The sequence below is a fragment of the Sinohyriopsis cumingii genome, chromosome 4, assembly GCF_028554795.1.
Source record: "Sinohyriopsis cumingii isolate HCF-2022 chromosome 4, ASM2855479v2, whole genome shotgun sequence".
Taxonomy (NCBI): domain Eukaryota; kingdom Metazoa; phylum Mollusca; class Bivalvia; order Unionida; family Unionidae; genus Sinohyriopsis; species Sinohyriopsis cumingii.
Genome location: NC_142964.1, coordinates 77049566 through 77069246, shown reverse-complemented (window position 1 = coordinate 77069246; position 19681 = coordinate 77049566). Strand labels below are relative to the sequence as shown.

Sequence of the window (19681 nt, the reverse complement as noted above, 5' to 3'; positions counted from 1 at the left end):
AAGTTGGCATGACCCTGGTAGGGTGCTCTCTCTTGTACAATCACATGCTGCTGCCATCTGCACCACTATCAGCAAACAAAATTTTGTATAAAATAATTATTATATGTAAAGATTCTTTAGAAGAAAGAGAACTTTTCAAAACAAAAGAAAAACGTTTAAAGCAGATTGCAAAATGAGTAAATAACTGGAAATAGCTAGAAAGTCTAAGCCTGTGCACACTGCAAGGTGAAGCCATGGAATAATATTCTAAAAAAGTTTTAACATTACAAGCACCTTGACCATAAAAGGATGATCTGAATACATCCTACTGGCATTCACCAAGGACAGAATGGAATCAAATTATTAAAGTATATATAAAAGGAAATTTTCTATTCATTTTTCAGGCTGTTTTTTACTTTGTGCCTGTCTAGATGCAGCATGGAAGTCAATTTGCAAAGCCATCTGAACAGTATGCCTATAACATTGAAGTTTGCTGTACCAACAATTCATCAGACACATCATATTCACCCATGGTTTGCTGACTTAGTGTATGTTGTTTTGCAGTGTTTTGTCATGAGGTATATACAGATATTATAAGTAAAACTATGATAAAATACATATTTTCTCATAAGCACTAGAATATTATTTCCTTTAAAGAATTTGAATAAAAAGTTACTTTGCACTGGAAGGGGGAGATAATTAGGAGAGTGTTAGCTTGGACCACCCTGACTTACTTCTTCAGCATTAACAGTGCCAGTTGCTTCCCCTTCTGTAACCTGAATGGTGAGATAAGAATCACTGGAAATTAGGTTACTTTATAATAACAATTGTTAGTGATTTGCTTGCTCCATGGTTTCTGCAAATATCGTTCATGTTTTCAATCCAGTAAATATTGATGAGGTGCTAGTGAGATTGTCCAGCCAAGTGGACCTGGTATCACACTGCCTCAAGGCAAGATGCCAGGGGGTGGTAACAGGTTCATCAACACCACAGGTTCACCAAATGGCTTATAATAGTAACAGGGCTTCGCTTCTTCAAAGTACTGCAGTTCCGCCAGCCCTTAGGTCAGTGAGATCAATGGAAAAGAATCTAATGAGACCATTAACTCTATCTGTGACATGGCAAATTAGGCTGTCAGCCTTAACAAGCCTCCTTCTGAATCCAGTGCATTTCAATAACAGCAGCTCTCAACATCAATGATAACAATCTTTCTCATTGAATCAAATGAAGGTCTAATCTTGGAATGATATTAACTAAGATTGTTAAAGATGGTTGAAATTGACTAGAAAGTTAATTAACATTAAAAAGGAAACATTTTCTACATACCTAAATTATTGCAAGCAAAAAATCATGTAGAACATTTTTCAGACTTACGCTAGGCTAATGGCAAGCATCTATCATAAGATGCATCTGCCTGGCATAGGAAGAACCAAGCATCTGTCATAAGATGCAACTGCCTGGCATAGGAAGATCCAAGCATCTGTCATAAGATGCATCTGCCTGGCATAGGAAAATCCAAGCATCTGGCATGAGAAGATGCAAGCACTTGGCATAGGAAGACAATCTAAGTGGGAACAGGCCATTCAAAATATATTAAGCTGCCAAAAATATCCAGGTAATGTTTAATCTTTAAATTAGAAGCATTTGCAATGTTTCATTGAGAATGATAAGAAACTGACCAATCAAAGCAACTTTCATGTAACAATCTGTCTGCCTTAGTGCATAACCCTTTTAGTATTAAAAGCCACTTGGTGCAGTCTTATAAATGATCCATAACAATACTAAATCTTAAAGAGCAATACAATTGGTATGCAGGAATCCAGATGCTGATGTGCAATTTAAACCTGAAAACTCAATAATATCAATAAATCATCACTGCAAAAGAAACATATATTGTATCTTTATTCAAATTCATATCAAGCATTACATATCTCATAAAAGTAACATATCTTGATAAATAGAGAGAATTTGTGCAAGATTATATACACAGTACTCCCACACCTCCTGTGTGCTTTATAAAGGATTAAGTGTTTTCCCTTTTAGTGAAGAATGTGTGTATCCTACAGTATCACTCAAAGTAAAGCCTGGCAAATTCCTACCTGCAAAACCAAATAAACACACTCAACAACCTGCCACTGCACAACAAAATTTTAAAGGAATTCTGATCCAATACTAGGTAATCCCCTTTCCATTCAGTGATATTTATTTTTACCTCAACAAGGTACTCATTTCTATCTATCCCAAATTCAAATGTCAGTTTATATTTATGTGGGGAAAAGCTATGCTCCAGGAAACGTCAGTTTTTGCTTGATAATATCTACTAATCATTATGTACAATCCTTTTTTTTTTCTGCTTCATTTTCTCCTTTTTCTTAATTACAAAGGTTTACTGTTTGGTTTATTTGAGCAGTGAAGAGTAGTTTTTGGAAGCTTTTTTTAACAGTTAACAAGAAATTATTTCTTGTTTTACCTAACTTTATACTCATTTAAAAAGCTTTATAACTGGCAAACAATAATTTCTCTTATAATAAATAATTTAAACAGAGATAAAAAATTAATAAACATATAACAAAATGCAAATGTACAATCAATATCTTCTACTACTATGTTCTACCAGAGAAATCTCTGGATTTGAACCAAAAACATTTCAGAATTTAAATAATCTCTGAATTTTTATTTTAACTTTCATGAAAAAGAATAATTGAAAACTTCAGAAAGCTTTTGTTGCTGTTACAGAAAGTAAGTTTTTATTATTTTTAAAAGCAGATATTATCATTACCATAATTAAGCATATTAGCAGTAATAATCTAAAATTGCCACCTAGAACTATGACGTATACAGCATTGTGGTTCATCAATGAACTTTCCATGACATGACCATTGTCAGGATAAGTGTTCGGTCATATTACAAAAATTAAAAGCAGTAATATTTTCAAACTTGCAAGATCTTCATTTCCAAAGATATTCACTGAAATAGAATATCTTTTTAAGACATAAACAAAGCTTCTGAAAAATGAAAAATTAACTATCTAAATTATTAATGGAAAAATGTCTGCCATGCATTTCATATGAATGGCAATCCAGACAATGTCAAGCTGCAATTTCAAGGGAAGTAATAATATAAAAGACTTATGTCATTTAATTTATAATACCATTTTTTTGTTGTTGTAAGAAATTATCAAGAACTTTGAAGCCTTGGAAGCAGAATGAATCATCACAAAATACAATAACATGATTCACACCCAAACCATAACCTTGCCTGTGCACCCTGTCAAAGAAATCACCTGATAGTTAAATTTCCTGGGTTTTCCTTGAAAGTTCAACCGGCTCAAAGATCCACCAGCCTGACTAACAGTGCTCATCCTTCTCTTTGAAAATAGACCCAAGTTATAAATACAATGTTCCAATAACCTCTACTATAATTACCAATCTAAAATGCAAATCCACCCTCAATCAGCATAGACTTAGACCTGCTGTTGTATAATCTGCCTGCAGATCTGGGCTGATGCTGGCTTTAAGTACAACACATTTTGAAATGTTACATTATTAAAAGTTTTGAAAACAAATTTTTAAATAACTTAGAGTCCAAGGAAGCCAGAATCACTTGAAATTTTGTAGGTATGCATTATTTTATCCCCACTCTCAGATGAATATCTGTCACAAGAATTGGTCATTACATAGAAAAGTTCTGGCCAGGAATCAATTCTCACCATAATTTCTATTTCTTTTTCAAATTACATTTGTATGATAGTTACATTACTCATGTACTTGACAACTTATCAAGTAATGCAGTAACCTATGTCAATGCTTTTTGTCATTTTGAATGTGAAAGTACAGATTTCCTCAAGTTTTGTATATTTTTCACTGACTTTATAATTTCTTTCAGATATTAAAACTGTATCAGCATTTTTCATTATTTAATAAAAAGACAAATGATGCAAGAAATTTTCTTAAAATACAACCAATCTTTCTAAGGCTTCACAGTGCTAAAATAGACTCAGCCAACAGGTGATGATGTACCAAAGATGTTAGCATAATGGTACACTCAGGTAACATGTGATACTACTGTACCTATATGCTATAGCGTAATGATACACTCATGTAACATGTGATGTTGGATCAATTATGTCATAGTATAATGATACACTCAGAGAAAATGGGATGTTGTGTCAATGATTTCATAATGAAATGATACACTCAGGTAACATGTGATGTTGTATCAATGATGTCAGTGTCATGATATACTCAGGTAAAATGTGATGTATCACTTATGTCAGTGTAATGACACACTTGAGTAACATGTGATGTATCAATGATGCCATAATGTAAAGATCAAGTCATTTCAAGTTTGCAAGTTAGCATTAATTTTACAAGAGGACAGAAAAATGAACATTGTAGACCCTAATTTGCAAGTACATTATGCAATGATAGATCTAGGTCTATGTTGCTTGCAGTTGGGTACATGCTAAACATGGACATACATAATACCTATAAATAGAACAAAAATAACAGTCCTACTGCCTTAAACTTACTGATACTGCGCACAAAGATAATAGTTTAAATACTGAAAATGTAACAAAGACATGTCCATTATTCAAATTTTCCTTTTCCAAGCACAGTTATGTACAAATATTCCATATCCTTTGCTAAAGTTTTCATGTTAATTAGCTCAGTTTCTTTTCCGTCTGAGAGATGTACTGCATTTTTGTACTGCTGCCAAAACACAATGTGTTACAAATAATTTCTAATTTTTACAAACCACAACAAACTATGTAATTAAAGGTTTCTCTGAATAATAAAAAATATCTCTGATTAATTGCCATGCAAAAATCTGTCACCTGCATGATTAAATACTGATTTAGTCTGACACAAATTCAAGAATTCTATGCTCTGAATTTTAGCTTTCCCTTTAATTTGTGTAGTTTCATTACATGCTTATTAAAAACATTAACAACATATTTGAATTTCAGTATATCAATGAAGTAACCTAAAAAATTTAACTTTATGATCACTTTAGAATGGAAATGCAAGAAAATTCTGTGGCGCTTATAGATGTTGTATCTGCAGAGTAAACTCAACAAAGTCTTACAAAAAATGTAATTTGCATTTTGTTTCTTTTAAAAATATCCAAGCACAATGACAATATCCAGGTAATGTAATCTAATGACAGGTAACAGCAAAAGTAACTAAAATAACAGAAATCAATAATAATGTTAAACAAATATATATTCAAGCAAAGAATATTAAAATGATGTTTTACATGCCGATTATGTAAAACTACAGCATTATACAAGTAAGCAAAATATGGAGTGAAATATGGTGATCCTTTCTATCATTAATCTTCACAATTTTAATATATTTTGCAACTTAATTGCTGATTATGTGCCTGTTTAGAGATCTGAACTGCATCATCAGAAATCCATAGCTGTTGTACTCTATAATCTTTACATTCATCAGCTCTGGGTACATTCACTTGCAAACCTTGCTTTTCCTAGACGCTAATAAAATATTGCATAAGATCAACTAGCAGATATGATCTTTTATATAGCATAATTTGGCATTCTTTTTCGTTGTCATGGAGATAAAAAGATATATGTTGCTGCTATATACAAAATAAAATTAGACTGAAGAAAAAGGTTCACTTGCCTAATCTTTTCCATGATCTTGTTATACCATACTACATCAGGCAGGCACAGACGGAATTAAATTTGTCCAATCAGTGTAGAAGATCCCATCACACAGGTATCAAGTGAATTAATGTTTTCCAATCAGTTTATCAAGCAGGCATTGAAGAAATTAGAATTTTCTGATCAGTTTACAAGATCAGATCAAACTATTTCAACTGAACTATTCACAAGCCCAACAGTTTGACTTTTAAGGTATCCAAAGGTGATGAATCTTGAGAAATGGAGTTCATCAGACCTGGGCATAAGAGGTTACTGTTATTGTTGTTGTTAGCTGTACACAAATTGTGTGATCTAATACAAAATTTGAGACATGCAGATTACCTGATGGACTTGGGCTTGTGGGTCAATTGTCTCTGCAGGGGCAGTCCCACCCATGAAGTCCTGGACATCTGAATCCTTAGGTGTTTGCTCAACATCCTGTGGAAGATTTATGGGTTACTGCATTTATATGGGAAATATGAATGTGTCTTTTCTGGGCAATACTGCATGATGTTATGAGTACAGTATTACTCAGAAAAAAAAATGAGTTTATCTTATCTAACACAAAATGTAGTAACATTTTTACTATATTCTCAATTTGCTTTTCTACCTAAGGCTGAATAATAAAAAGAACACACTACAAGAAGCAATGTAATTGAATTTATGTTGGATTCCAACGTAGATACACACTTGTATGTTCAAAAACAATATGCATTAACAGCATTAATGCACATATAGCACCACCCAGTGGCCTTTGAACGTGTTCAAGTTTTGTGCGCTCCGTCAATAGTATAAAAAATAAATCTTGTTTTGGTCTACTTAATATTGAATTTTAGAGTCAGATTATGCATGAATACACACTGAAACAACTTTTTAGTTGTCTGCAACGTAAGAATTTAGTTTTTCCATCAATCCAACTAAATTCTGCTTTTCAAATTGTAATGGACTGGATTTATTAGCTGAGTCAATTCCAAATGATATACATGTGACTGGAGGGACTGGCCTAGATGACACTGAACATGCATTTCTATTCTGTCACTGATTGCTTGTAATAATACTGTGGAAAAACAATATGAATTCATTTAGCTGAACTTCTCAAAAAGATGCAGGGTTAAATATTATTCGCTGAGAAATATCACTTTCATATAGACTTTTACTGCAGTAAGGAGAATGTGCTTTCTGTTGGAAATGGAATTAAAAACAATGTACAATTTTGAGGTGTGGATCAAGTTTTGAACCTAAGTAATTCTAATTAACAGACATAACTAAGAAATACATTTTGAGGAAATTCAAGATACAAAAAGGTGAGTATATTTATTGCCATTGTTATTACCAGCAAAACATGACTGTTGCTAGAATGATCTTTGTTGGAGGAGCCCCAGTTATTTACATGGTCTATCAGTACTAAATCCAAACATTGTCTCAATAAAGTCAAATGGGGAAAAATGCAAAGCAATTGCACTGTGACAGCCAATTTGGCTACTGGAAATAAGACTTCATTGTCCTGACTTATTGGCTCTGAGGCTCTCTGTTGGTTTTCTACCAAAACCAGCCTTCTTCTATGAAATTTTTGTGGAGGGGATATAATGTTTGAACTGACTTTTAAAATGGGATGTCTCTGAGGGAGACTGGATAGCCCTTGGTCTTAATATGCCTTTCTGTGCTATTTTTAGAGACCCTTGAGAGCATGGCTCATAGTTTGAACCATTTGATTTGCAAATTGTTATGAAAATTTCTCCTAAATAACTCATTTAAATGGTCAAAATAGTATTTTAATTACTGTGAGTCTCACCTTTTTGTGGATACTGCAGATATCACGTACAGTCATTTATCTGGTTCAGAGGTTCTTTTATGACTCAAAGAATTCATCCATATCATTGACTTTATCATTTCAACTTTCAAACTGACCAAACAACTTGTTTAGTTCATCCACAGAAAAATCTAATAAACCAAAAGCCTCAGCTTCTACTACATGAGCGTACATTGCTTGTTTCCAATCAAAAGTAGTTCCCAACACATGATACTATTTTTAGACATGTTGTGCAGTATGAAGAAGTGCAGTATGGAAAAATACTGCACAATTCTGACAATGTAAGCTAATGGAGAAAAACAAATGAGCATATACAAAATAGAGAATACTGTATGCTTTCACATGAAATAACTTAAGTAATTTGCATCATTCATGAACTTTGTAGATTTGACAAGTCTGATACATCTGTCACACACTTAATTAAATGGAAACTAATAATCTAACTTTTAGTCCTCTGTTATGTACAATATTTAAAATGAAAACATTATCAATGACACTTTCACACCTATACATTCACACTTGTATATTCTCACCCACAAACATGCACACCTGAGCTGACAATGCTACAATTTCATTTAGGATATATCTGGATTCATTGGGTGATGTCATGAATTCTCTGACTTAAAGATTGAAATGGGGTGGGGGTGGGTAATACCTCTGTTTCTTCAATCATCCGTTTGTCTTCAGCCTTTCTGAGAGCCTGCAGTATACTGTCAAACTGATTACACCAGTCTTCTCTTGGTAATTTGTGAATCTCAAACCACATTTCCAATGTTGATGGATCTGAAAGTCATTGAGTACCGTACATAAAATCATGCATGATATAGCCCCTGGAATTCATAATAAAATCATTTAGGATATGCCTGGAATTCATAATAAAATCATTTAGGATATGGCCTGGAATTCATAATAAAACCATGCAGATATGGCCTGGAATTCAAAATAAAATCATTTAGAATATGCCTGGAATTCAAAATAAAATCATTTAGGATATGCCTGGAATTCATAATAAAATCATTTAGGATATAGCCTGGAATTCATAATAAAATCATTTAGGATATGGCCTGGAATTCATAATAAAATCATGCAGATATGGCCTGGAATTCAAAATAAAATCATCCATGATATGGCCTAGAATTAAAAAAATAATCATGGATGATATGGCCTGGAAGTCATAATGAAATCATGCATGATATAGCCCCTGGAATTCATAATAAAATCATTTAGGATATGCCTGGAATTCATAATAAAACCATGCAGATATGGCCTGGAATTCAAAATAAAATCATCCATGATATGGCCTAGAATTAAAAAAAATAATCATGGATGATATGGCCTGGAAGTCATAATAAAATCATGCATGATATAGCCTGGAATTTATAACAAAATCATCATGTATATGACCTGGAATTCATAACAAAATCATTATTTATATGGCATGGAATTTATAATAAAATCATGCATTATACAGCTGGAATTTATGATAAAATCAGGATTTATATGGCCTTGAATTTATAACAAAATCATGCATTATACAGCCTAGAATTTATAATAAAATCATGTTTTATATGGCCAGGAATTTATAACAAAATCATGATTTATAGGGCCTAGAATTTATAATAAAATCATGCATTATACAACCTGGAATTTATAACAAAATCATGCAAGATAAAGCCTGGAATCTAAAATAATATCATGCATTACATAGCCTGAAATTCATAATAAATTCATGCATGATAAAACCTGAAAATTATAATAAAATCATGCATGACAAGCCTGGAATTTAGAATAAAATTATGAATGATATGGCCTGAAATTTATAATAAAATCATGTATAATATGGCTTGGAATTCATAAAAAAAAATGCATGATATGGCCTGAAATTCATAGTAAAATCATGCATGATATCACCTGGAATTCAGTGAAAGACTGTTATTCAAGGAATCATTTGTTAAAGAAAAACTTGCACTTGAGTGGAATGAAATCTCACTCTAACTCTGTTTGGCTATATGAGTGTCATTCAGATATAAAGAATGTCCTTCATACAATAATATACCGATACATATAATGTGGAATCTAGGGATAAGTGCTTTCTTCTCTGTCTGGTATCAAATTGTACCCCAGTAATTAGAATTTCTGAATATACCTTGTATTTATAAATAGAGATCCAGTAGGTTTGTGATTTTAGCTGAATGCTAAAGCAGCATGATTTTTGTTAAATATAATCAAATTCTGTTCAGCAGTTTTTGAAAAGTTGTTGAAAGTTTTCCCATTGTTAGTAGCGTTGCATGCCATGGTTGATGACAGATCAGCATCAGTGCTATAAATTTGTAAGCCCTCTGTGCCATTATGCCTACTGTCAAATTTGGTCCAAAAGGGGTATTTGAAAAGAAGCCTTTTACAGGCTTTCTTGTTTTAGAACAGCTGCCACATTTAACGGCCAATTGGCATCATTCATAGAAACTTGAAAGGTCTTCATTGCAAATGCTTTCTGTCCAATGTGTTCAAATTATGCAGAGTGGTTTTGAGAAGTCTTTTAAAAGGTTTTCTATCTTTACAGCAATAATGGTCTAGTCCTGGTAATTGTGAAACAGTGAATTTTGCTCATCTGCTGCAGTATGTGCCAAGTGCCAGCTATGGGGACCAACTTATCCCGTGTCATCTGGTCATATGGACTTGACCAAATCTTAGTATACCACATGACCAGGTGAGCTAAGTATCATTAGAGCATCTTTAGACAATGACCATAATATTTAGAAATATCTCACAGCAATTTATAAATAAAACCACTGTGCATGACACATGTAATGTGTTTTCCTTGTTTAACAGTTCTCTATGTAAATAACTTAAACTTTTGTTCAGAAACCATATTTGTTCTTTCAGTTTGAATGACCTTGACCTTTGACATTTTGACTCAATAATCAACTGGCATCTTGCTTACCCCATGTCTACCCCATGGGTCACATCCATAAAATTGTATCCAGACCTGTGATGGAGAACTATTGTCAATGTGCAGAAAACATTTGTCTTTTTCAGTGACTGTATCCTGGCCTTTGACTTGTTAAATCCACAACTGATAAACTTCTTTCTTATTCTGTGTGCAAGCCATTCACAAACTTTGAAAATTTGGTTGCACCTACAAGATTGCATCATACACTAATACAAGACAAATTGCCAATGACTCTACCAAAAAATTCCAAGAGCAACATGATTTGTGAAATGTGCATTTTCAGATGATGACATTATTTTTATTAAGGTTCATGGCAATCCATCAAAACTTGTGGGACTAGTTGTGCTAATGACAGCCAGCTGAATAGATGGACAGAACAATAGATGGAAGGATTGTCACAAGAATTACGATATATTACTGCTTCTATACAGCTGCTAGGGGACACAATTTTGGTTCTTTGTTATCATCCTTTGTATCTAAAACAACTTGTTGCCCATATGGAAAGAAAAGCTGTGACAACAGGAATTGAACCAGTCTAATAATAGTAACCATGATGTGCTTTGGGTGCATAAATTGATGCAGTGGCAGGCAATCATATCTTGTCCTAGTACTGTTAAACCTACTGGGTAATGTAGATTATTATTTATGCAGCTCATTCATTTTATATTAATTAACTTTGTTAATTTATTTATAAATCACTCCTAATATCTGTAATGGGTTTTAAGTTTCTTACCCTTGGGTTACCATTCTGGGGCAGGGATCTAGGGTTTTCGGGCAGATGTAATAAATGAGACTTTATCAATGGTGATTAATCCAGGTTGCATAGTATATTTTTTTTATTATTTTACAGCAGGGTCATCTTACTTTCTAAAACAGCTCCAAGATAATCCCCTTCCAGAGAGGCTTCAATTTTGCTGACCAATATCTTATTTTCACTATCCTGAAAAAAAAAGATTTACAATACATTCCTAAGTGTGGATTTTCAGAATATACATGTCTATTAATATTCATTTTTAATGAACATTTACTAATGCAGCTCTCTCTAATTCTGACAGAAATTTCAACAATGTTGTGACTTTTGACACTGAAAATTACATGCAATATAACAAAAATAAGACAATGTTACCCAAACAAAATCTGAGTTAGGAAAATGTAAACAAATAATTATTAAAAAGAAGATATTTTGCACAAAGAATATTGACCTTTCAAAAGCTTTAAAAGTGACTGATGCTTCCATGACAAATACATCAGTACGTAAGTATCAAACTAAATACCAGCAACACAAATCTACTAAAAGAACAAGAATGCTTAATTATTAAGATTATAAATCACTGCATTTCCATTTGTTATTTTTCTTTCAACTGAAAATTTGTGGTATCTATTTATGATGACTTTAAATTAAAAAAATTATGTTCATAGCATGATGACTGAATTGTACTTACAGGTGACTGTTCATTTAAAACCTTAAGCAGGTAGATCTTGTTGATGAGAAAAGAAAACAATCTTGCTATACCTGCAAATAAAGATTCTTTGTTTAAATTGGTAATGAAATATCCCCGTGAATACTAAATGCACACAAATGGACCTTTTCATTTATATTGACATTATCTTTACCAATCCATCTCCCAAAGCATTTCATTCTCATGAGTGTCTTCATTAAATATTTATGTAAAAGAAATTTTTACGTAGAAGAAATTGTACAAATTTGGTACAAAAACAAATATTTCAATCACAATCAAGTCTGGTGTGTGGGGTTTTATACATTTTTCAGCACATGATAGGCTATACTTGACAGCCAGTATATATGTTGGGGATAGAACCAAGGAAGACCCTGGGAAGAATCAGTGACCTATGGGAAGCTACTGGCAAGCTTTCTCATATACCCTGTTACGTGTTTAGGCTCAAATAAACAGTAACACAAGAAAGAGTGAAAACAACAAGCTTTGAAAAATACAATAATTTATTTCCCAGAAAAATTCTGTACAAATGAAAAAATATGAACTTACAGTTTTAAGAATCAAATCCAAAATTAATCCAAGAATAATCCACGAATAAAATTTTTGAAGTCCTAATAATAAAATGTTCTAATGATTTCAAGTTCAAGTCCCGATAAAGAATCCAAGATAGAAGACAATGTATGCTGTAACCTGTAGTGTTGAAGTCTACAGTTCCTTCTAGAAACAAGAAATGTCACTCCGATTTTGGAAATCTGAATAAATTTTTACAAGAATTTCATGTGAGCATACCTATTTTCCAGGAAAAAAGAATCAATCCTTTTGAATCCCAATAATTTGAAATAACTCCAAACGGCACAGTCACTTTCCAGTGTAATAGCCCAACTGTGTTTACTTCTCTAATATGATGGTTTAAAACTTGAATTTTATGCTCCAGATAAGGGTCATGTGTTCATGTTTACATATATATAAAAAATCACGTAGCCCCTGTATGTCTTTTATAAGACCCAATCATTTTGCTCTAAGAAACAAAATTTAAAAAATTGTTTACATCTTAAATCATGTAGTCCCATCATGACCTCAACAACAACCAATCATTTTAAAATAAAAATAGAACTTATTTACATGGTCACTGCTAATTTTGAATCAAGGTCAGGATTTAGGTCAACACCTGGTGTTTACTAAAACGAACAGTCAAGATCAAACTATTTTCTGGAAAAAGTATCATCTTCAGTGAATAAATTTACATTACAATAGCATATAATGAAAAAAAAATAAACAAAAGACAAACAAACAATTAAATTGAAATAAATATATATTAAATCAGATATAATTAAATCAAATATACATAACAACCCATTCAGCACCTCTAGACCTCAGACTGAAACTGTACACTAAGCTTCCTGACCCTTATGTGCACTTTAAAAGACGACTTGATAAGAAACAACTGCTAACAGACAATGCATGCCAGATTATTGATAAAAGGCCATCGCATGACCCCTGCAGAACTTCAATAAGTAAGCTAAAATGATTTTCAAGAATTCCATTGCGGCAGTCATACTGGATTTTGGATTAGAACCATTTCCAGAAAGAATGTGTCACAGAATAAGGGAAGAAAAAACTTGGGTTTCACCTTAGAACAATTTGATCATTTTCATCATACATGTGTACAATGTTACCTAGGGTAGATAATTGTTTTCCTAGGCAAATGACTGAACTAGCATGTATCTCGTCATAGACTGCTTATGGTGAGAGACACTAAAAGCATGGTATGCACTGGTATTTTACCCTTACTAATACTCACTCTCCTGTAGAATTAAGGTAAGTTACTTTCCTAAGTGACACACTGGTCTTTTGGATCTTGTCAAGGAGTGAACATTCTCCATTTTTATTCAAAAACCATAGGGGTAATTGTTACATTTGTATTTTATATGATATGTGAAACATAAACAGTTTTTAATGTTGTATCATGAAATGATGTCTTTATTACTACACGGACTTGAAATGTAGTGAACTTTTGAATTGTTACAAGTTGCTCTTAGGGGTTTAATTTAGTAGCATGTTTCTATAGATTTTAATTCTATACCTGTTATTATGATCAGTTTGGTTTTATTGTGGCTGTCTATATGTATGTCTGTATGATAGTCAATACAAGTGGGCCAACCCAATTCAGGAGAACCGTGTGCTGTCTGTATGTATGTGTGTGTGGGTATATCAGGCTGTCCATCTGGCCATCTGTGTGTCTATATGGACATGGAAGATGATGTAACCATCAAGGCCATACGAAGAAGAAACTGTTAATTTGTAAACTTGTGCACATGGTGGATCCATGAAGGGTGAGTGTGGCTGATACAAGTGTGGGCAAACCAAAAAATTTGGGAGAACTGAGTGGTTTGTCAGCAGACACATCTGCAAGTTTTTTAAAATATTTATGAATCATACAGCTGTACAAATAACCAAGTCATATGTTTGTTTCAAATGACTGTTTGGATAGAGTACAATGTAACTGAATGGGACCTATGTTTAGAGTATGAAAGAATCACTGTATTTGTAGAATATATATATTTGCATTTCATAAATTTCCATCTTTCATCAAATTGTGTTGTGTTGTCATTTAATCCAAGCATCCGTTTAGGTCTATCCTGTTACAGAGCAATGATAACAAGGTTTTAAAGATGACCTCCATGATAGCAATATTGCATGTCAAATCAGAATCATTTTCACTTAAATGATCTCTGTGTTATAAGAAATCTTTTTTTTGTGAAAACCCCAGTTGATATGAATATCCATTCAACAGGAGTACAAAAAACAAGATTTTCAAGATGGCCACCATTACAGCCATCTTGGATGACCAAGGGGCACCAGTTTCCTTGAGGACTAACTAGTCCTCTGGATGAAACTGTGAAACAAATTTCATGATTTTCCTCTGAGGAGAAGGAGCAATCATAAACAACTGCTAACAGATTCTGGATTCAAGATGGAGAGACAGATGCTGGATTTTAGATGCAGGATCATCACATAAGCTCTTCTGGTCATTAGCACATTAACCCCTGGAGGTTTTTGTCGTTTTCATCTGAAATTTGACTAGAAAAACATATTTTGAAAGCTATTTCTGAATACATCCCAAAACACATACTTCCAGTTGATCTTGCAATAACATACTGCCTAGTTGTGTTAGAAACATCGTTTGTCATTGGCTATTTGGCTCAGTTTTTTGTTGTTTTTTTTTTGGCTTAACGGACCCATTATTTTCATATCGAGACCACAATTTATTCCAAGTGCCCATCTTATCCTACCTTTTGCAAAGGTTCATCTGTCTGTTTGTAGTTCATACTGGTTTGCCTTAGATTGAGACCAAAAAGTCTAAAATCTGGACACAAAATCGGTTCCGACCACAGGCAAATTTTGGGTAGAAAAAAATCTGGTATAAAAATGAAATTTTTCCCTCGGTATTTTGTAGTGCAACTAGAAATTCTAGATCATTTGGTATCAATGTAGAGCTACATCTGTCTACCTTTCTATAATACCACCCACTTTAGTGTACTGTACATGACCTTGACGCTACAGAGCTCGGCAGTAGGCTACTACCTCCTGCCACTTTAACTTGTCACCAGGGGTTAATGTGTTAAGCAGTACAGATAAAAACCAAAAACCAAACAGAAAATCATGAGAGTTAATTGATAATCATATAATCTGATTAATAACCATTACAAAATTAATTGACAGGTATTTCTGGTCCAGTTCAGTGGTAATGATTTATTTCATCAGTTCCTCAACAAGTCTTGAAGGATGAAAGTTACTTGTTGTTGCTAGTAACTTTTATCTTTTTAATTAGGAGCCAGGTAACATCCATTTTATTCAAAAGTTTGGTATGTATGAACACTCCATCAAACCATATAATAAAAAGTATATGATGTGAGATGGTCTGAAGTTATGTCTCTAATAAAAAGTATATGATGTGAGATGGTCTGAAGTTATGTCTCTAATGCAGACTATGAAGCACTCCTTTTTTTATATGGTTTTGACAAGTCCAGGGGATAAGCTTTTGTATTTCTGCTGTCTCATGCTTTGTGACTATTGGATCTTTCGACAACTAGAAACGCATGATGACCAAATGACCAAACAAACACATATGGTAATTATGACTATTTATGTCCAATGCCCAAAATCTCAAGAATTTAAATACTGTATATACATGCTTATAATATGAGTCCAACTGCAAAATGCACAGACCAGATTTGCCGTCGCATAATGTGCTGGCAAATCTGGGTCTGTGCAGTCTGTTAGGAGTAATCAGTAGAACAAACAAAACAGACCAGACCCTGATTTGCAGGCACATTATTCTATGGCAGATCAGGATATTTGTCTTTTGCAGTCTCACTCAAATTATAAGAGAGCGTATATGGTAGTCATTTGACCTGATTTGTTGGTTATGTCATGCAAATATGGCAGTTTGGGGAACTTTACATATATCTCAAGAGGAATATGAGAACAGTATTTTGTGAACAAAATGGACTCACCCATATCATTATTTTGTGAACTAAATGGACTCACCCATATCATCATTTTGTGACCTAAATGAACTCACCCATATCATCAATAGTGACAATCAGATAGAGCTGTTCACCCATTAAGTAAGCTTTGATCTGAGTAATGTCAGCATGTTCATCCTCCCAGAAAGCAAGAATTTGCTGACTGTGTCCATCAATTGCTAGCACACCAGATGGGAGACCAAGAAAAACATACTTTCCATCAACACTGTCACACATGCATTTGGTGTAGCTGACATTCTGAAAATAAAAAAGCTTGAGTAATACATGTCAACATAGTTAAGTGCATTTTTCCTCATATTACATTAAACTCATGAAATAAGAAATATGTATGCTAGCAACAATTAGTCCCCTGCACCAGTTTTGTATATACAGTGAAAACCCTTATCAATGAACCCTTAAGTATGCTGGAATCCCCTCGAAAATAAAAAATGTGTGGGGTCATGATATTTTCATTCTTTAGCATCAGTTTTTTTTCTTCAGTAAACCATAACCCCTCTACTCTAAAACCAAAACAAATTTTGATCCCAAATTTCAATTTTACCCTTTATTTAAGAAAACAACAACATAAAACTGAAACTCACTTAAAACATAAAAAAATGTATTTTAAATGTCCAGACAACCTCAATGTAGGTAAAATCACTGGGAAACACTGGCCCATTGTGGAATCATCAGACGCACTAAAGTTAATCCTCCCTAACAAACCTGTAGTCACCTACCAGAGACCAAACAACCTCAAGGACTTCCTAGTCAGGGCGAAGCTAATGCCAATCACAAAGACATTTTCTAGCACAGTGACTAGAGAAAAATTAAGCATACATGGTCCAAACAAAATGTGCAAAACAGAGATTGTCATTTATCTCATCACATATAAGATCTGTAGCCTTCAGTATGTTGGAGAAACTGAAAAGCTACACAAAAGGATCAACCTTCATACATCTGACTGGATGACAAAAAAGCTGTACAGAAGCCCGGTCGCAGAACACTTCTCCTCCCCATGCCACACTTTCAGCGATATAACACTTATTGCAATTGCTCACAACCCCAAATGGAGTGCCAAAACCAGGAAAGAAAAGGAATCTTACTGGATATGCCACCTTAGAACATTGAAACCAAGCGGTTTAAACCAAGAAGACTAGAAAAAGACAACCATGCACAAATAAAATTATCTTTTGCAGCTGACACATTTTCTTTTAAATAATTCTCTAAATTTGCTTAATAGCCTATGACTACAATAACAATGAAATATCCGGGATATAATATGCGCTTACGTAAATTTACAAAAAATAACAGATGATGTTATGGCTCATCAATTTCTAGGTCAGTAAAAGTATTTTCCAGTATCAGCAACAAGCTGAAATAAACTAGTTGAAACATAATAAAGTTGTATGGTTGAATTCCTATAGAAACAGCCATGTAAATTTTTGCAAACATAACCATTTTTTCTGTTTTATTTGTTTGTCTTGTCTATGCTTTGTATTTGCCTTTGAAAAAGATTCATTAAAGAGTCAAAAGCGCTCAGGCTAGGTAGATACTAGTTTTGCACTATTCGTTGCCAGTTTATTGCATGTATCTTAATCAGTCCCTGACACACGTGATCCCTTACTGGATCCAGTGCACTTGAAAGGATTGTTATTCACCATGTGATTTGTGTTCTTTATACATATATGTATGTATGTATGTATATATGCATGTGCATATATATATATGCATGCACAAAACAATAGGCACCAAGACAACAAAATAAATACCAACATGCACTGCATGTACAGTCAGTTGTATCCACATTTCATTTACCAAGAAAACTAGGAATAGATGTAAAGATATAACCTATCTTTAGTAATCTGGTAATTCATCTCAAAGACTGGCTATGTAATGTCTACAAGAATATCAGCGATATATCATTGTTAACAGCTGTAAAAGTGTCACAGTATGGCTATATTTTAAGAAAAAAGAGTTACCTTGGAAATGAATAAGGTCATGTGAATACTTTGGACTTTTTGTTTGCAAATGTTTAGGTTTCTAATGCAAAATGTTCTCATTCCAATTACATGAAGAGATGAGAGATTTTATTTGAGTTCTTCATGGTAACAGAGTTATAGTATACATATCTGAAAACTCTTGAATTTTTTAAAATTTTCCTTGTATTGACGTCACCAATTTTTTTTCCAAACTAATGGACAAAAACTGAAAATGAACATAATAAGAAAATAGAGTATGGTTAATTTTCCCAAACTTGTGAGGTGTGGACCTTCTCTTTTATACATTTTGTTATACTTAAAAGTTTTGTCTGTCTTACATTTGAATATATTACCATTATAATTAGATGACATTTTTAAATTATTTATTTTAGCTCAGAAAGCAAGAACTTAAAACTGTCTTTATTGGCCTTCACTTAATTATAAATCAATCATTCAATTAAAGGTATTTTTTTCCATTGCCTGAGATCTGACTACATTATCAGTATTTGCATGCATGTGTGAAACCATGTATAAAAAAATATGACATTGATAAAACATTAAATTCATCTGGCCCTAACATAGATCCTTGTAGTACTCCTATGTAAACATGCTTCAGAGTACTAATACTTGAAGGGGCCCCGAGTGGCCGAGTGGTCTAAAGCGCTCTTCATTACAGATCACTGCATCTCACCTCTGTCTGCGGCAGTTCGAGTCTAGGATTCAGCCAATGTGGGTATGTGAGAAAGCTTGCCAGTAGCTTCTCGTGGGTCGGTGGTTCTTTCCGGCGTTTTCCGGGGTTCTTCCTCCACCATTAATACTGGCTGCCATGTATAGCCTATCGCGTGCTGAAAAATGGCGTTAAACCCCACAACAACAACAACAACAACTAATACTTGAGCCAAGTATCATACATCGTTTCCTTTTCTATTGCTGATCTTTGCATTTTTGTTATCATCAGGTGCTTTCTATTTTGCATGCATCTGCAATACACTTTTTAAATAAAATTTGTAAATAGAGCTTCCCAAAAAGGCTATTGATGTATGGTGTACATTTTTCAACAGATTTTAATTTTATTTACATGTTTGTCTGACAATGTTGTCAGCTTATCACAAACATAGCACTACTTTACCCAAGAGTACTGTATATCAACCAAATCTGACACACAGCTATCTACATGTACATTGTACTATGAGCCTTAAAACAAGTTTTATTTCCATTGAATCATCATGTAATTTACATGAGTTATGCCTACTGACTGTCCCATAAAATTTGGCTCATGCAGCATTACTGCATCAAGGATTTTTGTCTTTCA

General features: G+C 33.4%; 1 protein-coding gene across 7 annotated transcripts in view; it reads right to left on the bottom strand.

The window, feature by feature from the left end:
• The window catches only part of LOC149801492 (WD repeat-containing protein 93-like), a 74234-nt gene that overhangs the window by 50430 nt on the left and 4123 nt on the right, over window positions 1-19681 (bottom strand). For 4 of the 7 annotated variants that reach the window (XM_089955662.1, XM_089955658.1, XM_089955660.1 and 1 more), the window contains exons 2-7: window positions 16447-16648; window positions 11847-11917; window positions 11269-11344; window positions 8110-8237; window positions 5987-6082; window positions 714-755 (exon numbers count right to left, since the gene is read on the bottom strand). In XM_089955662.1, the coding sequence (XP_089811788.1) occupies window positions 714-755; window positions 5987-6082; window positions 8110-8237; window positions 11269-11344; window positions 11847-11917; window positions 16447-16648 (615 nt within the window). Of the gene's footprint in view, window positions 1-713; window positions 756-3262; window positions 3347-5986; window positions 6083-8109; window positions 8238-11268; window positions 11345-11846; window positions 11918-16446; window positions 16649-19681 lie in introns of all 7 variants that reach the window. The other 3 variants (XM_089955661.1, XM_089955664.1, XM_089955659.1) reach the window with 2 other exon arrangements.